The following is a 19203-nucleotide window of genomic DNA, read 5'->3' as shown; positions in this document are numbered from 1 at the left end:
TGAAACTTTGGATGCTCCACAATTTATTTCACAACTGAAATGTTAACTAGGATGTGGGAATAGACAATGAAGGTGCCAAATATTACTAGAGCAATAACTATGACCAATACTAGCACAGAGAACCCCCTGGAATCCCTTGTTGATCAGTTCCCACTTCCCTACTGTCAACAACCAATTTAGGAAAAGTGAGTGACTGATAGATGGCACAGTGGAAATAGATAGGCAAGCCCTGAAGTATTTCATGTCCAATCTGGCATCAGTCACTAAATGTTTTCTAGCTCTGTAACTCTGGACAACTGTGACATCCTGTCCAAAAAAGAAATGAAAAGCAAGGCACAGGAAAGGGAAGAAGAAAAAGGGAGAAAAAATAATGAAACCATAGCTACACCCAGAGAGAGAACTATGGAAAATGAATGTAGACCACAACATAACATTTCTACTCTTTCTGTTATTGTTTCCTTGCATGTTTGTTTTCCTTCTCAGTTGTGTGCTGCATTGCCTACGTGTGAACACCATGGTGAGTCCCCAGCCCCAGGAATACAATGAAATCCAGAAGTGAAAACTCACCCAGGTGAGAACTCTCACTAGGGAGAAACTGGGGTCTTTATCAGGCCATAAGTTGACACCTTGATGATAGATGAGGGGAGGGGCTAAGAGGGAAGGCCTATAAAAGAGCCCACTAGATGGACTCCTGTCATTTAACTGGCTGCCAGAGCTCAGGGAAAGAACTAGTTGCACATCCTGGGTTGACTCTCTCTGAAAACAGAAGAGCTCAGGGAAAGAACTAGTTCCCTAGCCTTAGTGGATTATCTCTGGAAAAAAGGACTAGAAAACCTAGGAACATGGAAGCCAAAATCTGCTTTGAAAGCCTCAGAGTGGGGGCCTCCTGTCCCCTGTGCTTGGGCCATTTCATGGACCCAGTGATTCTCGAGTGTGGCCACACCTTCTGCACAGAGTGTCTTGCCAGCTCCTGGAAGGAGATCTGCCCTCCAACAGCCTGCCCGGTGTGCAGCACAGCCACTGCCTTGGAAGACACGGTCCCCGACAGGGGGCTGCAGGATCTGGCTAACACGGGCAAGATGCAGAGAGCTCCCCTACTGCAGAGCCTCGGGGACCTGCCCACCTGTGACAAACATGGCCTACAGCACACCTTGTTCTGTGAGGAGGATCAGAGACCCTTGTGCGGACTCTGCTTTTTAAGCCCAGAGCACCAGAAGCACAGAGTTCTGCTCCTGGATGCGGCCGTCACTCAGTGCATGGAGAAGCTCGAGGCCACAGGCAAGAGTTTAAGGACGCAGAAGAAGAGATTTCAGATGGAATTGGGATTTGAGGAAATCTGAGAGGCGCAGTGGGAGAAGGACGGCCGCCTTCTCAAAGCCTTGCTCGTGTCTGAATATGAGAAAATGCACCAGTTCTTGGGGGAGGAAGAAGAGATTCAACTGCAGACATTAGACCGGGAAGCAAGAGACAATTTGGAGAACAAGAAAAGCCCCTTCCGAAAGAACCTTGGACTGCTAATGAAGCCAAAGAAGCAGCCCCTGCAGGGGCTCAAGGCTCAGAAGCAGGCTGTGAAGTCTGAATGGGAGCAAAAGCTCCACTTCTTGTCAGAGGAAAAGAAGCGACACCTGCAGATGCTGGACCAAGAAGTCACAGACAACCTGGCCAAGTTTGAGGAGAGCAAGATCAGAATGAAGCAAGAGATCCACAAGCTGGACATGCTGATAGCAGACATAGAGAAGAATTCTGTTCAGCCTCCTCTTGAAATGCTCCAGGAGGCAAAAGGCACATTGGGAAGGAGTGAGGAGCTACTTCTTCAGAAGCCAGTGGTGGCTTCCCCGACATGGACCATGCGCCCCGTCTCCGGAATGGCAGAAACGCTGCTGACTTTCCACAGGCGTCTGTGTCTGGACCCTCAAACAGCCAATCCCCATCTGGCCCTGTCTGAAGATCTGCAGAGGGTGGAATACCGTGCTGTCCCACAGGATGTCCCCGACAACCCAGAGAGATTCGATTCTGCCCTCTGGGTCTTGGCCAAGCAGAAGTTCACTTCAGGGAGACACTACTGGGAAGTGGTGGTGGGGGAGCAGAGGGAGTGGGAGGTGGGCGTCTGTGAGGAACGGATCAGAAGGAAGGGGGATGATGGCCAGAAGGTTCTGGGAGACAGGCTGACCCTGGCGGCCTTCACCTTTGGCAGGGACTTTCACTTGTGGCATTCAAAGCAAACTGTTCCTTCCTGCAAACCAGTTCAGAAGGTGGGCGTTTTCCTTGATTATGAAAGAGGGCACGTAGCTTTTTACAACGCTGCAGATGGAACCCTAATCTACAGTCCCCCAAATAAGGCTTTTCAAGGTCCACTTCTCCCTTGTTTCTCTCCTTGCTTTCCAAGGGGAAAAAACACCTCTGGATATCTGCATATCTGTCCCAGGAGGGACAATGCTCAAGAAGATGATCGTTCCCAAAATGAGATTTTCTAATCCAAGTAACCAAAACAACCTCTGCAATGACTCCATTCATGAGAACCCTTGTTGAATATGTCAATAATGTTATATTAAAATTATATTATAAAGTTTATTATTTATTAATATGTTAATATTAATTATTATTTATTGTCAAAAGCCAAAAAAGAAAAAATCTTTCAAATAAAAAGTTCATCCTCTAAATATTACTTTTTGCATTAAGGTGTTTTAATTAAAATTTTCTTCTTTTTATAGAAAATATCCTTACCTTTACTTTGATTATACATCCAAGCTGTCAGTCACTTTACATTTTTTCTGTCACTTGAACTTATTAATTTCCTTCCAAATACGTTCATTGCCAAATTAGAGGCAGTTTGTTACAACAGCATTGGGAGCTAATAGATAACAACTCTGGAATATCTACTTGAGAAATGTTTGGTTCTCAGGGGATCCTTAGCCTAAAGGTTGCTAGATGGTATTGGCAGACAGCAGAAGGCACTGCAGAGAAATAACACAGGTCATAAAGGGCGGAGATCTGGCTGTGAGTCCCAGGCTGGCACTGACCAGCAGTGTGGCTTTTGGTAAGTCACTTATCCTTTTTTACTTGAGATGGTCCCTCATTTGTAAAGTGCAGCTTCTAATAATTGAACCACTCACTTTCCCAAATATTTATGAGGGCCATTTTTCAAAAGGGTAAAGTATTACATAAATCTGAGGATCTAGATTTTTTTTATTAAAATCTTTTTTTTTTTTTTAACATCATCACAGTTTCTCACAGTTTCCCTCTCATCCTTTCAGAGAATCATGTGATTCAACAAATAGTAATTTTCAAAGGGAAAAAAAAAAAAAAGAAAAATACTCTAAAAAAATCTCAATGCATGTATAATATGCAATATCTATTGACCTCCCAGTTCATCAAAGGGATGGAGTAGGCGTGTCTTCTTGTTTTTCTCTATTATGTAATCATTTTAGAGCTTTCTAATTTTGTGACATCCATTTTTGATGTCTTTGTATGGGCCCTTCTTTTCATTTGCATTGTTGAGGTCTTTATCTTGTAGCTATTGTTTTGGGGAGGGGAGGGGCAAAATAGGTGGAGAGATAGTGAACAAAGCCAGGCCTGGAATCAAGAATTCCGAAACTGAAATTTGGCCTTAGACACTTCTACCAGAGTGAGTCTGGGCTTAATCCTTTGACCTTTGTAAAGTAACTAGAGAAGAAAATGTCAAACCAGCCGTCTATCTTTTTTTTAAAGAAAATCTCAAATAGGGTCTTGAGGAGTCAAATACAACTGAAATCACTGAATCATCATTTCATGCATTTCTTCCAATGTTTCTTTCCATTCATCAAGCTCATCTTTCCTTCCTTTATTCTTTCTTATCTTTTTTTCTTTCTTTCATTCTTTCCTTTTTTCCTTCCTTCTTTTCTTTCTTTCCTACCCTCCTTCTTTCATTCTTCTTTTTTTCATTCTGTCCTTCCCTCCTTCCTTATTTCTTTCATTCTTTCTTTCTTGCTTGCTTGCTTGCTTTCCTTTCTTTCTCCTTTATTTCATTCTTTCCTGTTGCACAGGGTCACACACCTAACAAATACTTGAGGCCATATTTTAACTCGGGTCTTCCTGAGCCAGCATTTTATTGACTGTCACCTAGCTGCTTTATAATAATTACTTCTTAAAATATTTTTCTTACAGTATAATTATACCCCCTACATTAATACTCCATGATTTGTTTAGCCCAAAATCTATGGGCTTCCATTTTGTTTATAATTCTCTGTTATCAGAAAAACAGCCACTTGTTTCTTCTTTTTTTTTGCTCTTTATTTTGTTCTTCATGGGGACTTTATTTTTATTTTTTCTTCATTTATAAGCCCTGTAATACAGGTCACAAAGTTAGTTGATCTCCGAGTGAATCCAAGTCTGGCACTGACTAGCTGTGTGGCTTATGCTAAGTCACTTCTCCTTTGGGACCTGAGACCTCATCTGTAAAATCGAGCTCCTAATACTTATACCACCTACTTTGCCAAATGTTTGTGATGGATATTTTTCAAAATGGTAAAGTATTTCATAAATGTGAGGATTTCCATTTTTTATAAAAATCTTTTGGTTTCTTATATGATAACAATTTCTCACAGTTTTCCTCTCATCCTTTCAGAGAATCACATGCGATTCAATATACAGTATTTTTCAAAGAAAAAAGCCAGAAAAATATTCTGAAAAAAAAATCGAAATGTATGAACAATATGCAATATCTATAGATCCCACTTCTTCAAAGGGATGGAGTAATAGTAGTTTTTTCTTTATTTTGGAGTCATTTTAAAGCTTTCTAATTTTGTGACATTTATTTTGGAGTTTATGTGTGCTCTTCTTTTCATTTACATTTTTGAGATCATGATGTAACCACTTTTTTTTTTTTTTGGCGGGGGGGGGGGGGGGGGGGGGACGGTGGGGGTGGGGGGTGGGGGTTTACTGCCCAAAGCCAGGCCTGGAATCAAGAAGACCTAAATTGAAATTTGGCATTAGACACTTACTACCTGAGTGAGTCTGGGCTGAAACCATTTGCCTTTGTAAAATGAACTGGAGAAGGAAATGACAAACTACCCCAGTATCTTCCTTTTAAGAAAATCTCAAATGGGGCATGAGGAGTCAAATACAACTGAAATCACTGAACAACACCTGCAACAACTTCACTTTGCATCATTTCATGCATATGTTCCCATATTTCTCATCACACTCATCTTTCATTTCTTCCTTCCTTCCTTCCTTTCTTCCTTCCTTCCTTGTTTCCTTCCTTGTTTCCTTCCTTCCTTCTTTCCTTCTCTTTCCTTCCTTCTCTTTCCTTCCTTCCTTCCTTCCTTCCTTCCTTCCTTCCTTCCTTCCTTCCTTCCTTCCTTCCTTCCTTCCTTCCTTCCTTCCTTCCTTCCTTCCTTCCCTCCTTCTTTCATTCTTTAGTTTCCTGTTGCCCAGGTACACACACCTAAACAAATATTTGAGGCCATTTTTGAACTCAGGTTTTCTTATTCCTGGGCCAGTTTTCTATTGACTGTCACCTAAGAAATTTATAATCATTACTTCTTAAAACATTTTTCTTAAAATATAGTTATATCCCCCTACATTAATAGTCCATAGTTTGTTCCACAATCTATAAGCTTCAATTTTAATTCCAATTATTTAATATAAGAAAAAGTACCAATGTATAATTTTATTCTATATGGGAACTTTACTTTTTTTTTTTCTTCCCTTATAAGCGCTGCAATGCAGTCTCTGGTTCAAAGGATATTGAAAATTTAGTCACTTAACTTGGATAATTCCAAATTGCTTTCCCAAATGGCTGTAGGATTTCACAGTTCCACCAACAATAAAATTAGTATCATCCCACAACCCCTCCTCCAATAACTATTGCCATTTTTTGGTCCTCATAGACAAATTTTACTTGTGAGATGAAAGATAAAGTTTTCTTTCTTTTCTCTTATGACTAGTAATTTGATTAGGAATACTCTGCAATGATTCCTTTGAAACTTTTAAAGTCATATCCTTTGACCACTTATCTATTGAGGAATCATGATCAGTCAGTCCTTTGTAAAAATTCTATATCATCTTCAGTTCCAAAAGCACTAACTTTTCCCCTCTCTCCCATATTCAATGAGAAGGCAAAAAAACCAAAACAGATTTTAAATCAAGCAAAAAACAACAACAACTTGATCCCAAGAGTTACAAGAGTGTCTAGAGAAGTAAGCAAGAGACAAAAGATGAAATTAGAAATAAGATTCGGATTTAGTACAAAAAAAATTAAAGGAAGAATCATTTAAAATAAAAACTTTATTTAAGTAGTGGATTCCCTGAAAAAAAAAACCAGAGTTCTACAAGCAAAATTCAGTGAGAGAAGAAATATAAGAATATATTAATCAAAACATTGAAAACAAAAAGAAAATATAATGTATCTGCTACCAAAATGTTGAAGAATCATTGCTTTCCTTGAATACCATAATCAAACTAAAAACTTGGACACTGTTGCAAAAGATCCTAACTGCCCTCAAACTTGCTTTTTTTGGCAGATGGCATGATGGTGTACTTAGAAAAGCCTGGGATAATCTTAGCAAAGCATATACTAAACCAACAAGGTTCTGAGTTACTAACAAACCTCAACAGGAAGAGATAGAGAAAGAAATGCGATTCAAAACCACTATAAAATATATAAAGTATCTGGGAGTTCAACATTTGTGCCACAGAGGTATCCTGTGAATAAAACCACAAAATGCTTTTTAAACAAAAGATAGAATTCTCTATGGCTCCTGCAGGAGCAGTATAGCAGTCACTCATGACTTGATCTTCCTATTGATTGATCTGAAGCTTTACCTCATTTCACTGTCTTAGCTAAACAAGTTTGATCCTCCTTCAGCAGCCTGGGGCTCTCTCCTCCCTGGGGTTCAATAGCAGTTTCAGACTCTGTAAAGGCATCCACTGAGGTGAACTATGCTATATCTCAGAACTCCCAACTAAAGCAGACCAAAACCATCTTTAGCTTCTTCCAGTATCAGGGGTTACAGGTAGGTAGCACTACTCCCAGCCAAAACCCTCTGCACAGAAGTAAAAACAGACATAAATAATTGAAAATATAATAATAAATATAGTCCATATTTGGACTATGCTAGTAGAATAAAAATGATACTGTCCAAATCAACTTACATTTTCAGTACTGTGCCAAATAGACCACGGTGTTACTTCAGAGGACTAGGAAAAATAAAAACCAATTTTATCTGGAGAAACAAAACGTCAAGAATGAAAAAGGGACGAATAATATAATGAAAATGCATTTATTTAGTGTTGACTATAGGCTAAGCAGAGCAGCCCGGGAGATAGTAAGTCCTGTCCTCAAGGGTCTTATATTCTAACTGGGAAGATATAATATGTAAGTTAGCAAAAAAGGGATATTTTGTTAGTAGAGCTTTAATTACTGTTTTCAGAGATAGAGTTAGGAAGGAGTGATGAGAAAGGGCACATGCAGAGCAGTGCGGTGTGAAGCTAACCAGGGAATGTAGCATGATTGCTGGGATTGTAGGGTAGACGCAGTGAAAGATCACTGATCAGAACTCGGGTTTCGGGTGGGAGTTTCAGGGAGAAGCGAGGGGCTGGAGAAGCGGAAGTACTGTGGTATATGTATAATGTGCAGGAGACCAGATATGCTGAAAGGTCCCTGATTAAAAGCCTATGCTCCAGACTTCCAACTAAGCCGATAAAATAATAGGACCCAAAGGATTGTCTAAAAACTTTCCAAAAACATGTCATAAAAACTCTAAAAATATAAGAGAAGGAACAAGGTTAAAGAAAGCTAAAGAGGAGTAACTATACACACCTTTGCTAGACTAGCAATGTCACAATCCTACTGAAAATCTGAGCAGGGACAAACTGGAACGGGGGAGGGGGAGGTTGCAAGGCACAGGATCCCATCAATGCTTAGGCAGTGCAGGACCACACAGGTCACAGGGAAAGGGCAATGACCAGTCAGCCCAGCGCCCAGGCAGGGAACACTGGAGCCAAAGCAGGAAAGCAGGGCATCCCCGGGGGGCTGGCAGGAAGCTTGACACCAGCACCACTGACAGTATTCAATGGTGTCTGAAATCCTTTGGACACAGGGAGCAATGGCCTGGGGTTTTCCTTTGGTTAAAGTGCCAAACTGGAGAAAACAGTTCTGTGCTGCTTTGCCTAGGTGTGAGCACCCTGGTGAGTCCCCAGCCCCAGGAATACAATGAAATCCAGAAGCGAAAACTCACCCAGGTGAGAACTCTCACTAGGGAGAAACTGGGGTCTTTATCAGGCCAGAGGTTGACACCTTGATGGTAGATGAGGGGAGGGGCTAAGAGGGAAGGCCTATAAAAGAGCCCAATAGATGGACTCCTGTCATTTTCCTGGCTGCCAAAGCTCAGGGGAAGAACTAGTTGCACATCCTGGGTTGACTCTCTCTGAAAACAGAAGAGCTCAGGGAAAGAACTAGTTCCCTAGCCTTAGTGGATTATCTCTGGAAAAAAGGACTAGAAAACCTAGGAACATGGAAGCCAAAATCTGCTTTGAAAGCCTCAGAGTGGGGGCCTCCTGTCCGCTGTGCTTGGGCCATTTCATGGACCCAGTGACTCTCGAGTGTGGCCACACCTTCTGCACAGAGTGTCTTGCCAGCTCCTGGAAGGACATCTGCCCTCCAACAGCCTGCCCGGTGTGCAGCACAGCCACTGCCTTGGAAGACACGGTCCCCGACAGGGGGCTGCAGGATCTGGCTAACACGGGCAAGATGCAGAGAGCTCCCCTACTGCAGAGCCTCGGGGACCTGCCCACCTGTGACAAACACGGCCTACAGCACACCTTGTTCTGTGAGGAGGATCAGAGACCCTTGTGCGGACCCTGCTTTTTAAGCCCAGAGCACCAGAAGCACAGAGTTCTGCTCCTGGATGCGGCCGTCACTCAGTGCATGGAGAAGCTCGAGGCCACAGGCAAGAGTTTAAGGACCCAGAAGAAGAGATTTCAGATGGAATTGGGATTTGAGGAAATCCGAGAGGCGCAGTGGGAGAAGGACGGCCGCCTTCTCAAAGCCTTGCTTGTGTCTGAATATGAGAAAATGCAGCAGTTCTTGGGGGAGGAAGAAGAGATTCAACTGCAGACATTGGACCAGGAAGCAAGAGGCAATTTGGAGAACAAGAAAAGCCCCTTCCGAAAGAACCTTGGACTGCTAATGAAGCCAAAGAAGCAGCCCCTGCAGGGGCTCAAGGCTCAGCAGCAGGCTGTGAAGTCTGAGTGGGAGCAAAAGCTCCACTTCTTGTCAGAGGAAAAGAAGCGACACCTGCAGATGCTGGACCAAGAAGTCACAGACAACCTGGCCAAGTTTGAGGAGAGCAAGACCAGAATGAAGCAAGAGATCCACAAGCTGGACATGCTGATAGCAGACATAGAGAAGAATTCTGTTCAGCCTCCTCTTGAAATGCTCCAGGAGGCAAAAGGCACATTGGGAAGGAGTGAGGAGCTACTTCTTCAGAAGCCAGTGGTGGCTTCCCCGACATGGACCATGCGCCCCGTCTCCGGAATGGCAGAAACGCTGCTGACTTTCCACAGGCGTCTGTGTCTGGACCCTCAAACAGCCAATCCCCATCTGGCCCTGTCTGAAGACCTGCAGAGGGTGGAATACCGTGCTGTCCCACAGGATGTCCCCGACAACCCAGAGAGATTCGATTCTGCCCTCTGGGTCTTGGCCAAGCAGAAGTTCACTTCAGGGAGACACTACTGGGAAGTGGTGGTGGGGGAGCAGAGGGAGTGGGAGGTGGGCGTCTGTGAGGAACGGATCAGAAGGAAGGGGGATGATGGCCAGAAGGTTCTGGGAGACAGGCTGACCCTGGCGGCCTTCACCTTTGGCAGGGACTTTCACTTGTGGCATTCAAAGCAAACTGTTCCTTCCTGCAAACCAGTTCAGAAGGTGGGCGTTTTCCTTGATTATGAAAGAGGGCATGTAGCTTTTTACAATGCTGCAGATGGAACTCTAATCTACAGTCCCCCAAATAAGGCTTTTCAAGGTCCCCTTCTCGCTTGTTTCTCTCCTTGCTTTCCAAAGGGGAAAAACACCTCTGGATATCTGCATATCTGTCCCAGGAGGGACAATGCTCAAGAAGATGATCGTTCCCAAAATGAGATTTTCTAATCCAAGTAACCAAAACAACCTCTGCAATGACTCCATTCATGAGAACCCTTGTTGAATATGTCAATAAAGTTATATTAAAATTATATTATAATGCTTATTATTTATTAACATGTTATTATTAATTAGTTAATATTAAGTTGTTATTTATTTTCAAAAGCCAAAAAACAAATCTTTCAAATAAAAAGTTTATCCTCTAAAAATTACTTTTTGCATTAAGGTGTTTTAATTAAAATTTTCTTCTTTTTATAGAAAAAATATCCTTACCTTTACTTTGATTATACATCCAAGCTGTCAGTCACTTTACATTTTTTCTGTCACTGAACTTATTAATTTCCTTCCAAATACGTTCATGGCCAAATTAGAGGCAGTTTGTTACAACAGCATTGGGAGCTAATAGATAACAACTCTGGAATATCTACTTGAGAAATGTTTGGTTCTCAGGGGATCCTTAGCCTAAAGGTTGCTAGATGGTATTGGCAGACAGCAGAAGGCACTGCAGAGAAATAACAGGTCATAAAGGGCGGAGATCTGGCTGTGAGTCCCACGCTGGCACTGACCAGCAGTGTGGCTTTTTGTAAGTCACTTATCCTTTTGGACTTGAGATGGTCCCTCATTTGTAAAGTGCAGCTTCTAATAATTGTGCCACTTACTTTCCCAAATATTTATGAGGGCCATTTTTCAAAAGGGTAAAGTATTACATAAATGTGAGGATCTACATTTTTTTTATTGAAATCTTTTTTTTTTTTTTAACATCATCACAGTTTCTCACAGTTTTCCTCTCATCCTTTCTGAGAATCATGTGATTCAACAAATAGTAATTTTCAAAGAGAAAAAAAGAAAGAAAAATACTCTAAAAAAATCTCAATGCATGTATAATATGCAATATCTATTGACCTCTCAGTTCATCAAAGGAATGGAGTAGGCGTGTCTTCTTATTTTTCTCTATTATGAAATCATTTTAGAGCTTTCTAATTTTGTGACATCCATTTTCAATATGTCTATATGTGCTTTTCTTTTCATTTGCATTGTTGAGGTCTTTATCTTGTAGCTATTGTTTTGGGGAGGGGAGGGGCAAAATAGGTGGAGAGATAGTGCACAAAGCCAGGCCTGGAATCAGGAATTCCGAAACTGAAATTTGGCCTTAGACACTTCTACCTGAGTGAGTCTGGGCTTAATCCTTTTGCCTTTGTAAAATAACTAGAGAAGAAAATGTCAAACCAGCCGTCTATCTTTTTTTTTTTTTTTTTTTTTTTTTTAAGAAAATCTCAAAGAGTCTTCAGGAGTCAAATACAACTGAAATCACGGAATCATCATTTCATGCATATCTTCCAATGTTTCTTTCCATTCATCAAGCTCATCTTTCCATCCTTCCTTTTTTCTTTCTTGTCTTTCTTTCAGTCTTTCTTTCATTCTTTCCTTTTTTCCTTCCTTCTTTTCTTTCTTTCCTACCTTCCTTCTTTCATTTTTCTTTTCTTTCTTTCCTTCTTTTCTTTCTTTCTTTCCTTCCCTCCTTCCTTATTTCTTTCATTCTTGCTTTCTTGCTTGCTTGCTTTCTTTCCTTCCTTTTTCCTTTCTTTCCTTCTTTCCTTTTGCACAGGGTCACACACCTAACAAATACTTGAGGCCATATTTTAACTCAGGTCTTCCTGAGCCAGCATTTTATTGACTGTCACCTAGCTGCTTTATAATAATTACTTCTTAAAATATTTTTCTTACAGTATAATTATACCCCCTACATTAATACTCCATGATTTGTTCAGCCCAAAATCTATGGGCTTCCATTTTGTTTATAATTCTCTGTTATCAGAAAAACAGCCACTTGTTTCTTCTTTTTTTTTGCTCTTTATTTTGTTCTTCATGGGGACTTTATTTTTATTTTTTCTTCATTTATAAGCCCTGTAATACAGGTCACAAAGTTAGTTGATCTCCGAGTGAATCCAAGTCTGGCACTGACTAGCTGTGTGGCTTATGCTAAGTCACTTCTCCTTTGGGACCTGAGACCTCATCTGTAAAATCGAGCTCCTAATACTTACAACACTTACTTTGCCAAATGTTTATGATGGATATTTTTCAGAATGGTAAAGTATTTCATAAATGTGAGGATTTCCATTTTTTATAAAAATCTTTTGGTTTCTTATATGATAACAATTTCTCATAGTTTTCCTCTCATCCTTTCAGAGAATCATGTGATTCAACAAATAGTAATTTTCAAAGGGAAAAAAAAAAGAAAGAAAAATACTCTAAAAAAATCTCAATGCATGTGTAATATGCAATATCTATTGACCTCCCAGTTCATCTAAGGGATGGAGTAGGCGTGTCTTCTTGTTTTTCTCTATTATGTAATCATTTTAGAGCTTTCTAATTTTGTGACATCCATTTTTGATGTCTTTGTATGGGCCCTTCTTTTCATTTGCATTGTTGAGGTCCTTATGTTGTAGCCACTGTTTTGGGGAGGGGAGGGGCAAAATAGGTGGAGAGATAGTGCACAAAGCCAGACCTGGAATCAAGAATTCCGAAACTGAAATTTGGCCTTAGACACTTCTACCTGAGTGAGTCTGGGCTTAATCCTTTTGTCTTTGTAAAATAACTAGAGAAGAAAATGTCAAACCAGCCCACTATCTTTTTTTTTTTTTTTTTTTTTTTTTTTTTAAGTAAATCTCAAATAGGGTCTTGAGGAGTCAAATACAACTGAAATCACTGAATCATCATTTCATGCATTTCTTCCAATGTTTCTTTCCATTCATCAAGCTCATCTTTCCTTCCTTTTTTCTTTCTTATCTTTTTTTCTCTTTCTTTCATTCTTTCCTTTTTTCCTTCCTTCTTTTCTTTCTTTCCTACCCTCCTTCTTTCATTCTTCTTTTTTTCATTCTGTCCTTCCCTCCTTCCTTATTTCTTTCATTCTTTCTTTCTTGCTTGCTTGCTTTCTTTCCTTCCTTTCTCCTTTCTTTCCTTCTTTCCTGTTGCACAGGGTCACACACCTAACAAATACTTGAGGCCATATTTTAACTCGGGTCTTCCTGAGCCAGCATTTTATTGACTGTCACCTAGCTGCTTTATAATAATTACTTCTTAAAATATTTTTCTTACATTATAATTATACCCCCTACATTAATACTCCATGATTTGTTCAGCCCAAAATCTATGGGCTTCCATTTTGTTTATAATTCTCTGTTATCAGAAAAACAGCCGCTTGTTTCTTCTTTTTTTTTTTTTGCTCTTTATTTTGTTCTTTATGGGGACTTTATTTTTATTTTTTCTTCATTTATAAGCCCTGTAATACAGGTCACAAAGTTAGTTGATCTCCGAGTGAATCCAAGTCTGGCACTGACTAGCTGTGTGGCTTATGCTAAGTCACTTCTCCTTTGGGACCTGAGACCTCATCTGTAAAATCGAGCTCCTAATACTTATACCACTTACTTTGCCAAATGTTTATGATGGATATTTTTCAGAATGGTAAAGTATTTCATAAATGTGAGGATTTACAATTTTTATAAAAATCTTTTGGTTTCTTATATGATAACAATTTCTCACAGTTTTCCTCTCATCCTTTCAGAGAATCATGTGATTCAATATACAGTATTTTTGAAAGAAAAAAGGCAGAAAAATATTCTAAAAAAAAAAAATCTAAATGTATGAACAATATGCAATATCTATAGATCCCACTTCTTCAAAGGGATGGAGTAATAGTAGTTTTTTCTTTATTTTGGAGTCATTTTAAAGCTTTCTAATTTTGTGACATTTATTTTGGAGTTTATGTGTGCTCTTCTTTTCATTTACATTTTTGAGATCATGATGTAACCACTTTTTTTTTTTTTTTTTTTTGGCCGGGGGGGGGGGGCGGGGGGGTTAGTGCACAAAGCCAGGCCTGGAATCAAGAAGACCTAAATTGAAATTTGGCATTAGACACTTACTACCTGAGTGAGTCTGGGTTGAAACCATTTGCCTTTGTAAAATGAACTGGAGAAGGAAATGACAAACTACCCCAGTATCTTCCTTTTAAGAAAATCTCAAATGGGGCATGAGGAGTCAAATACAACTGAAATCACTGAACAACACCTGTAGCAACTTCACTTTGCATCATTTCATGCATATGTTCCCATATTTTTCATCACACTCATCTTTCATTTCTTCCTTCCTTCCTTCCTTCCTTTCTTCCTTCCTTCCTTGTTTCCTTCCTTCCTTCCTTCTCTTTCCTTCCTTCCTTCCTTCCTTCTTTCCTTTCTTCCTTCCTTCCTTCCTTCCTTCCTTCCTTCCTTCCTTCCTTCCTTCCTTCCTTCCTTCCTTCCTTCCTTCCTTCCTTCCTTCCTTCCTTCCTTGTTTCCTTCCTTCCTTGTTTCCTTCCTTCCTTCTTTCATTCTTTAGTTTCCGGTTGCCCAGGTTCACACACGTAAGCAAATATTTGAGGCCATTTTTGAACTCAGGTTTTCTTATTCCTGGGCCAGTGTTCTATTGACTGTCACCTAAGAAATTTATAATCATTACTTCTTAAAACATTTTTCTTAAAGTATAGTTATATCCCCCTACATTAATAGTCCATAGTTTGTTCCACAATCTATAAGCTTCAATTTTAATTCCAATTATTTAATATAAGAAAAAGTACCAATGTATATATTTTATTCTATATGGGAACTTTACTTTTATTTTTTCTTCCCTTATAAGCGCTGTAATGGAGTCTCTGGTTCAAAGGATATTGAAAATTTAGTCACTTAACTTGGATAATTCCAAATTGCTTTCCCAAATGGCTGTAGCATTTCACAGTTCCACCAACAATAAAATTAGTATCATCCCACAACCCCTCCTCCAATAACTATTGCCATTTTTTGGTCCTCATAGACAAATGTGAGATGAAAGATAAAGTTTTCTTTCTTTTCTCTTATGACTAGTAATTTGATTAGGAATACTCTGCAGTGATTCCTTTGAAACTTTTAAAGTCATATCCTTTGACCACTTATCTATTGAGGAATCATGATTAGTCCTGTGTAAAAATTCTATATCATCTTCAGTTCCAAAAGCACTAACTTTTCCCCTCTCTCCCATATTCAATGAGAAGGCAAAAAAACCAAAACAGATTTTAAATCAAGCAAAAAACAACAACAACTTGATCCCAAGAGTTACAAGAGTGTCTAGAGAAGTAAGCAAGAGACAAAAGATGAAATTAGAAATAAGATTCGATTTGGTACAAAAAAATTAAAGGAAGAATCATTTAAAATAAAAACTTTATTTAAGTAGTGGATTCCCTGAAAAAAAAAACCAGAGTTCTACAAACAAAATTCAGTGAGAAAAGAAATATAAGAATATATTAATCAAAACATTGAAAACAAAAAGAAAATATAATGTATCTGCTACCAAAATGTTGAAGAATCATTGCTTTCCTTGAATACCATAATCAAACTAAAAACTTGGACACTGTTGCAAAAGATCCTAACTGCCCTCAAACTTGCTTTTTTTGGCAGATGGCATGATGGTGTACTTAGAAAAGCCTGGGATAATCTTAGCAAGGCATAAACTAAACCAACAAGGTTCTGAGTTACTAACAAACCTCAACAGGAAGAGATAGAGAAAGAAATGCGATTCAAAACCACTATAAAATGTATAAAGTATCTGGGAGTTCAACATTTGTGCCACAGAGGTATCCTGTGAATAAAACCACAAAATGCTTTTTAAACAAAAGATAGAATTCTCTATGGCTCCTGCAGGAGCAGTATAGCAGTCACTCATGACTTGATCTTCCTATTGATTGATCTGAGGCTTTACCTCATTTCACTGTCTTAGCTAAACAAGTTTGATCCTCCTTCAGCAGCCTGGGGCTCTCTCCTCTCTGGGGTTCAATAGCAGTTTCAGACTCTGTAAAGGCATCCACTGAGGTGAACTATGCTATATCTCAGAACTCCCAACTAAAGCAGACCAAAACCATCTTTAGCTTCTTCCAATATCAGGGGTTACAGGTAGGGAGCACTACTCCCAGCCAAAACCCTCTGCACAGAAGTAAAAACAGACATAAATAATTGAAAATATAATAATAAATATAGTCCATATTTGGACTATGCTAGTAGAATAAAAATGATACTGTCCAAATCAACTTACATTTTCAGTACTGTGCCAAATAGACCACGGTGTTACTTCAGAGGACTAGGAAAAATAAAAACCAATTTTATCTGGAGAAACAAATCTTCAAGGATGAAAAAGGGAACAATAATATAATGAAAATGCATTTATTTAGTGTTGACTATAGGCTAAGCAGAGCAGCCCGGGAGATAGTAAGCCCTCTCCTCAAGGGTCTTATATTCTAACTGGGAAGATATAAGATGTAAGTTAGCAAAAAAGGGATATTTTGTTAGTAGAGCTTTAATTACTGTTTTCAGAGATAGAGTTAGGAAGGAGTGATGAGAAAGGGCACATGCAGAGCAGTGCGGTGTGAAGCTAACCAGGGAATGTAGCATGATTGCTGGGATTGTAGGGTAGACGCAGTGAAAGATCACTGATCAGAACTCGGGTTTCGGGTGGGAGTTTCAGGGAGAAGCGAGGGGCTGGAGAAGCGGAAGTACTGTGGTATATGTATAATGTGCAGGAGACCAGATATGCTGAAAGGTCCCTGATTAAAAGCCTATGCTCCAGACTTCCAACTAAGCCGATAAAATAATAGGACCCAAAGGATTGTCTAAAAACCTTCCAGAAACATGTCATAAAAACTCTAAAAATATAAGAGAAGGAACAAGGTTAAAGAAAGCTAAAGAGGAGTAATTATACACACCTTTGCTAGACTAGCAATGTCACAATCCTACTGAAAATCTGAGCAGGGACAAACTGGAACGGGGGAGGGGACAGGTTGCAAGGCACAGGATCCCATCAATGCCTAGGCAGTGCAGGACCACACAGGTCACAGGGAAAGGGCAATGACCAGTCAGCCCAGGGCCCAGGCAGGGAACACTGGAGCCAAAGCAGGAAAGCAGGGCATCCCCGGGGGGCTGGCAGGAAGCTTGACACCAGCACAACTGACAGTGTTTGATGGTGTCTGAAATCCTTTGGACACAGTCAGCAATGGCCTGGGGTTTTCCTTTGGTTAAAGTGCCAAACAGGAGAAAACTGTTCTGTGCTGCATGGCCTAGGGGTGAACACCCTGGTGAGTCCCCAGCCCCAGGAATACAATGAAATCCAGAAGTGAAAACTCACCCGGGTGAGAACTCTCACTAGGGAGAAACTGGGGTCTTTATCAGGGCATAAGTTGACACCTTGATGATAGATGAGGGGAGGGGCTAAGAGGGAAGGCCTATAAAAGAGCCCACTAGATGGACTCCTGTCATTTTCCTGGCTGCCAGAGCTCAGGGGAAGAACTAGTTGCACATCCTGGGTTGACTCTCTCTGAAAACAGAAGAGCTCAGGGAAAGAACTGGTTCCCTAGCCTTAGTGGATTATCTCTGGAAAAAAGGACTAGAAAACCTAGGAACATGGAAGCCAAAATCTGCTTTGAAAGCCTCAGAGTGGGGGCCTCCTGTCCCCTGTGCTTGGGCCATTTCATGGACCCAGTGACTCTCGAGTGTGGCCACACCTTCTGCACAGAGTGTCTTGCCAGCTCCTGGAAGGACATCTGCCCTCCAACAGCCTGCCCGGTGTGCAGCACAGCCACTGCCTTGGAAGACACGGTCCCCGACAGGGGGCTGCAGGATCTGGCTAACACTGGCAAGATGCAGAGAGCTCCCCTACTGCAGAGCCTCGGGGACCTGCCCACCTGTGACAAGCATGGCCTACAGCACACCTTGTTCTGTGAGGAGGATCAGAGACCCTTGTGCGGACCCTGCTTTTTAAGCCCAGAGCACCAGAAGCACAGAGTTCTGCTCCTGGATGCGGCCGTCACTCAGTGCATGGAGAAGCTCGAGGCCACAGGCAAGAGTTTAAGGACCCAGAAGAAGAGATTTCAGATGGAATTGGGATTTGAGGAAATCCGAGAGGCGCAGTGGGAGAAGGACGGCCGCCTTCTCAAAGCCTTGCTCGTGTCTGAATATGAGAAAATGCAGCAGTTCTTGGGGGAGGAAGAAGAGATTCAACTGCAGACATTGGACCAGGAAGCAAGAGGCAATTTGGAGAACAAGAAAAGCCCCTTCCGAAAGAACCTTGGACTGCTAATGAAGCCAAAGAAGCAGCCCCTGCCGGGGCTCAAGGCTCAGAAGCAGGCTGTGAAGTCTGAGTGGGAGCAAAAGCTCCACTTCTTGTCAGAGGAAAAGAAGCGACACCTGCAGATGCTGGACCAAGAAGTCACAGACAACCTGGCCAAGTTTGAGGAGAGCAAGACCAGAATGAAGCAAGAGATCCACAAGCTGGACATGCTGACAGCAGACATAGAGAAGAATTCTGTTCAGCTTCCTCTTGAAATGCTCCAGGAGGCAAAAGGCACATTGGGACGGAGTGAGGAGCTACTTCTTCAGAAGCCAGTGGTGGCTTCCCCGACATGGACCATGCGCCCCGTCTCCGGAATGGCAGAAACGCTGCTGACTTTCCACAGGCGTCTGTGTCTGGACCCTCAAACAGCCAATCCCCATCTGGCCCTGTCTGAAGACCTGCAGAGGGTGGAATACCGTGCTGTCCCACAGGATGTCCCCGACAACCCAGAGAGATTCGATTCTGCCCTCTGGGTCTTGGCCAAGCAGAAGTTCACTTCAGGGAGACACTACTGGGAAGTGGTGGTGGGGGAGCAGAGGGAGTGGGAGGTGGGCGTCTGTGAGGAACGGATCAGAAGGAAGGGGGATGATGGCCAGAAGGTTCTGGGAGACAGGCTGACCCTGGCGGCCTTCACCTTTGGCAGGGACTTTCACTTGTGGCATTCAAAGCAAACTGTTCCTTCCTGCAAACCAGTTCAGAAGGTGGGCGTTTTCCTTGATTATGAAAGAGGGCATGTAGCTTTTTACAATGCTGCAGATGGAACTCTAATCTACAGTCCCTCAAATAAGGCTTTTCAAGGTCCCCTTCTCCCTTGTTTCTCTCCTTGCTTTCCAAAGGGGAAAAACACCTCTGGATATCTGCATATCTGTCCCAGGAGGGACAATGCTCAAGAAGATGATCGTTCCCAAAATGAGATTTTCTAA

At 41.2% G+C, this 19203-nt stretch overlaps 2 protein-coding genes and 1 pseudogene across 2 annotated transcripts; all 3 read left to right on the top strand.

Annotated features, from left to right (window-relative positions):
- Positions 1 to 842: 842 nt before the first annotated feature.
- Positions 843 to 1340, top strand: LOC141562080 (E3 ubiquitin-protein ligase TRIM39-like). The gene has a single exon (XM_074302098.1). The coding sequence runs from the start codon at positions 843 to 845 to the stop codon at positions 1338 to 1340; it is 498 nt and encodes a 165-aa protein (XP_074158199.1).
- A 7154-nt stretch (positions 1341 to 8494) lies between these two features.
- LOC141562079 (putative E3 ubiquitin-protein ligase TRIML1 pseudogene) lies at positions 8495 to 10126 on the top strand (annotated as a pseudogene).
- Positions 10127 to 17571: 7445 nt separating this feature from the next.
- On the top strand, positions 17572 to 19203 carry LOC141562078 (putative E3 ubiquitin-protein ligase TRIML1). The gene has a single exon (XM_074302097.1). It carries the CDS (start codon positions 17572 to 17574, stop codon positions 19201 to 19203), a length of 1632 nt encoding a protein of 543 aa, XP_074158198.1.

This window comes from Sminthopsis crassicaudata, chromosome 3 (genome assembly GCF_048593235.1).
Source record: "Sminthopsis crassicaudata isolate SCR6 chromosome 3, ASM4859323v1, whole genome shotgun sequence".
Lineage (NCBI taxonomy): Eukaryota > Metazoa > Chordata > Mammalia > Dasyuromorphia > Dasyuridae > Sminthopsis > Sminthopsis crassicaudata.
This window is presented reverse-complemented; position numbering and strand designations above follow the sequence as displayed.

Excerpts from the sequence above, each read along its gene's own strand:
- LOC141562080 (XM_074302098.1), top strand. The coding sequence starts at position 843 with ATGGAAGCCAAAATCTGCTTTGAAAGCCTCAGAGTGGGGGCCTCCTGT.
- LOC141562078 (XM_074302097.1), top strand. The coding sequence starts at position 17,572 with ATGGAAGCCAAAATCTGCTTTGAAAGCCTCAGAGTGGGGGCCTCCTGT.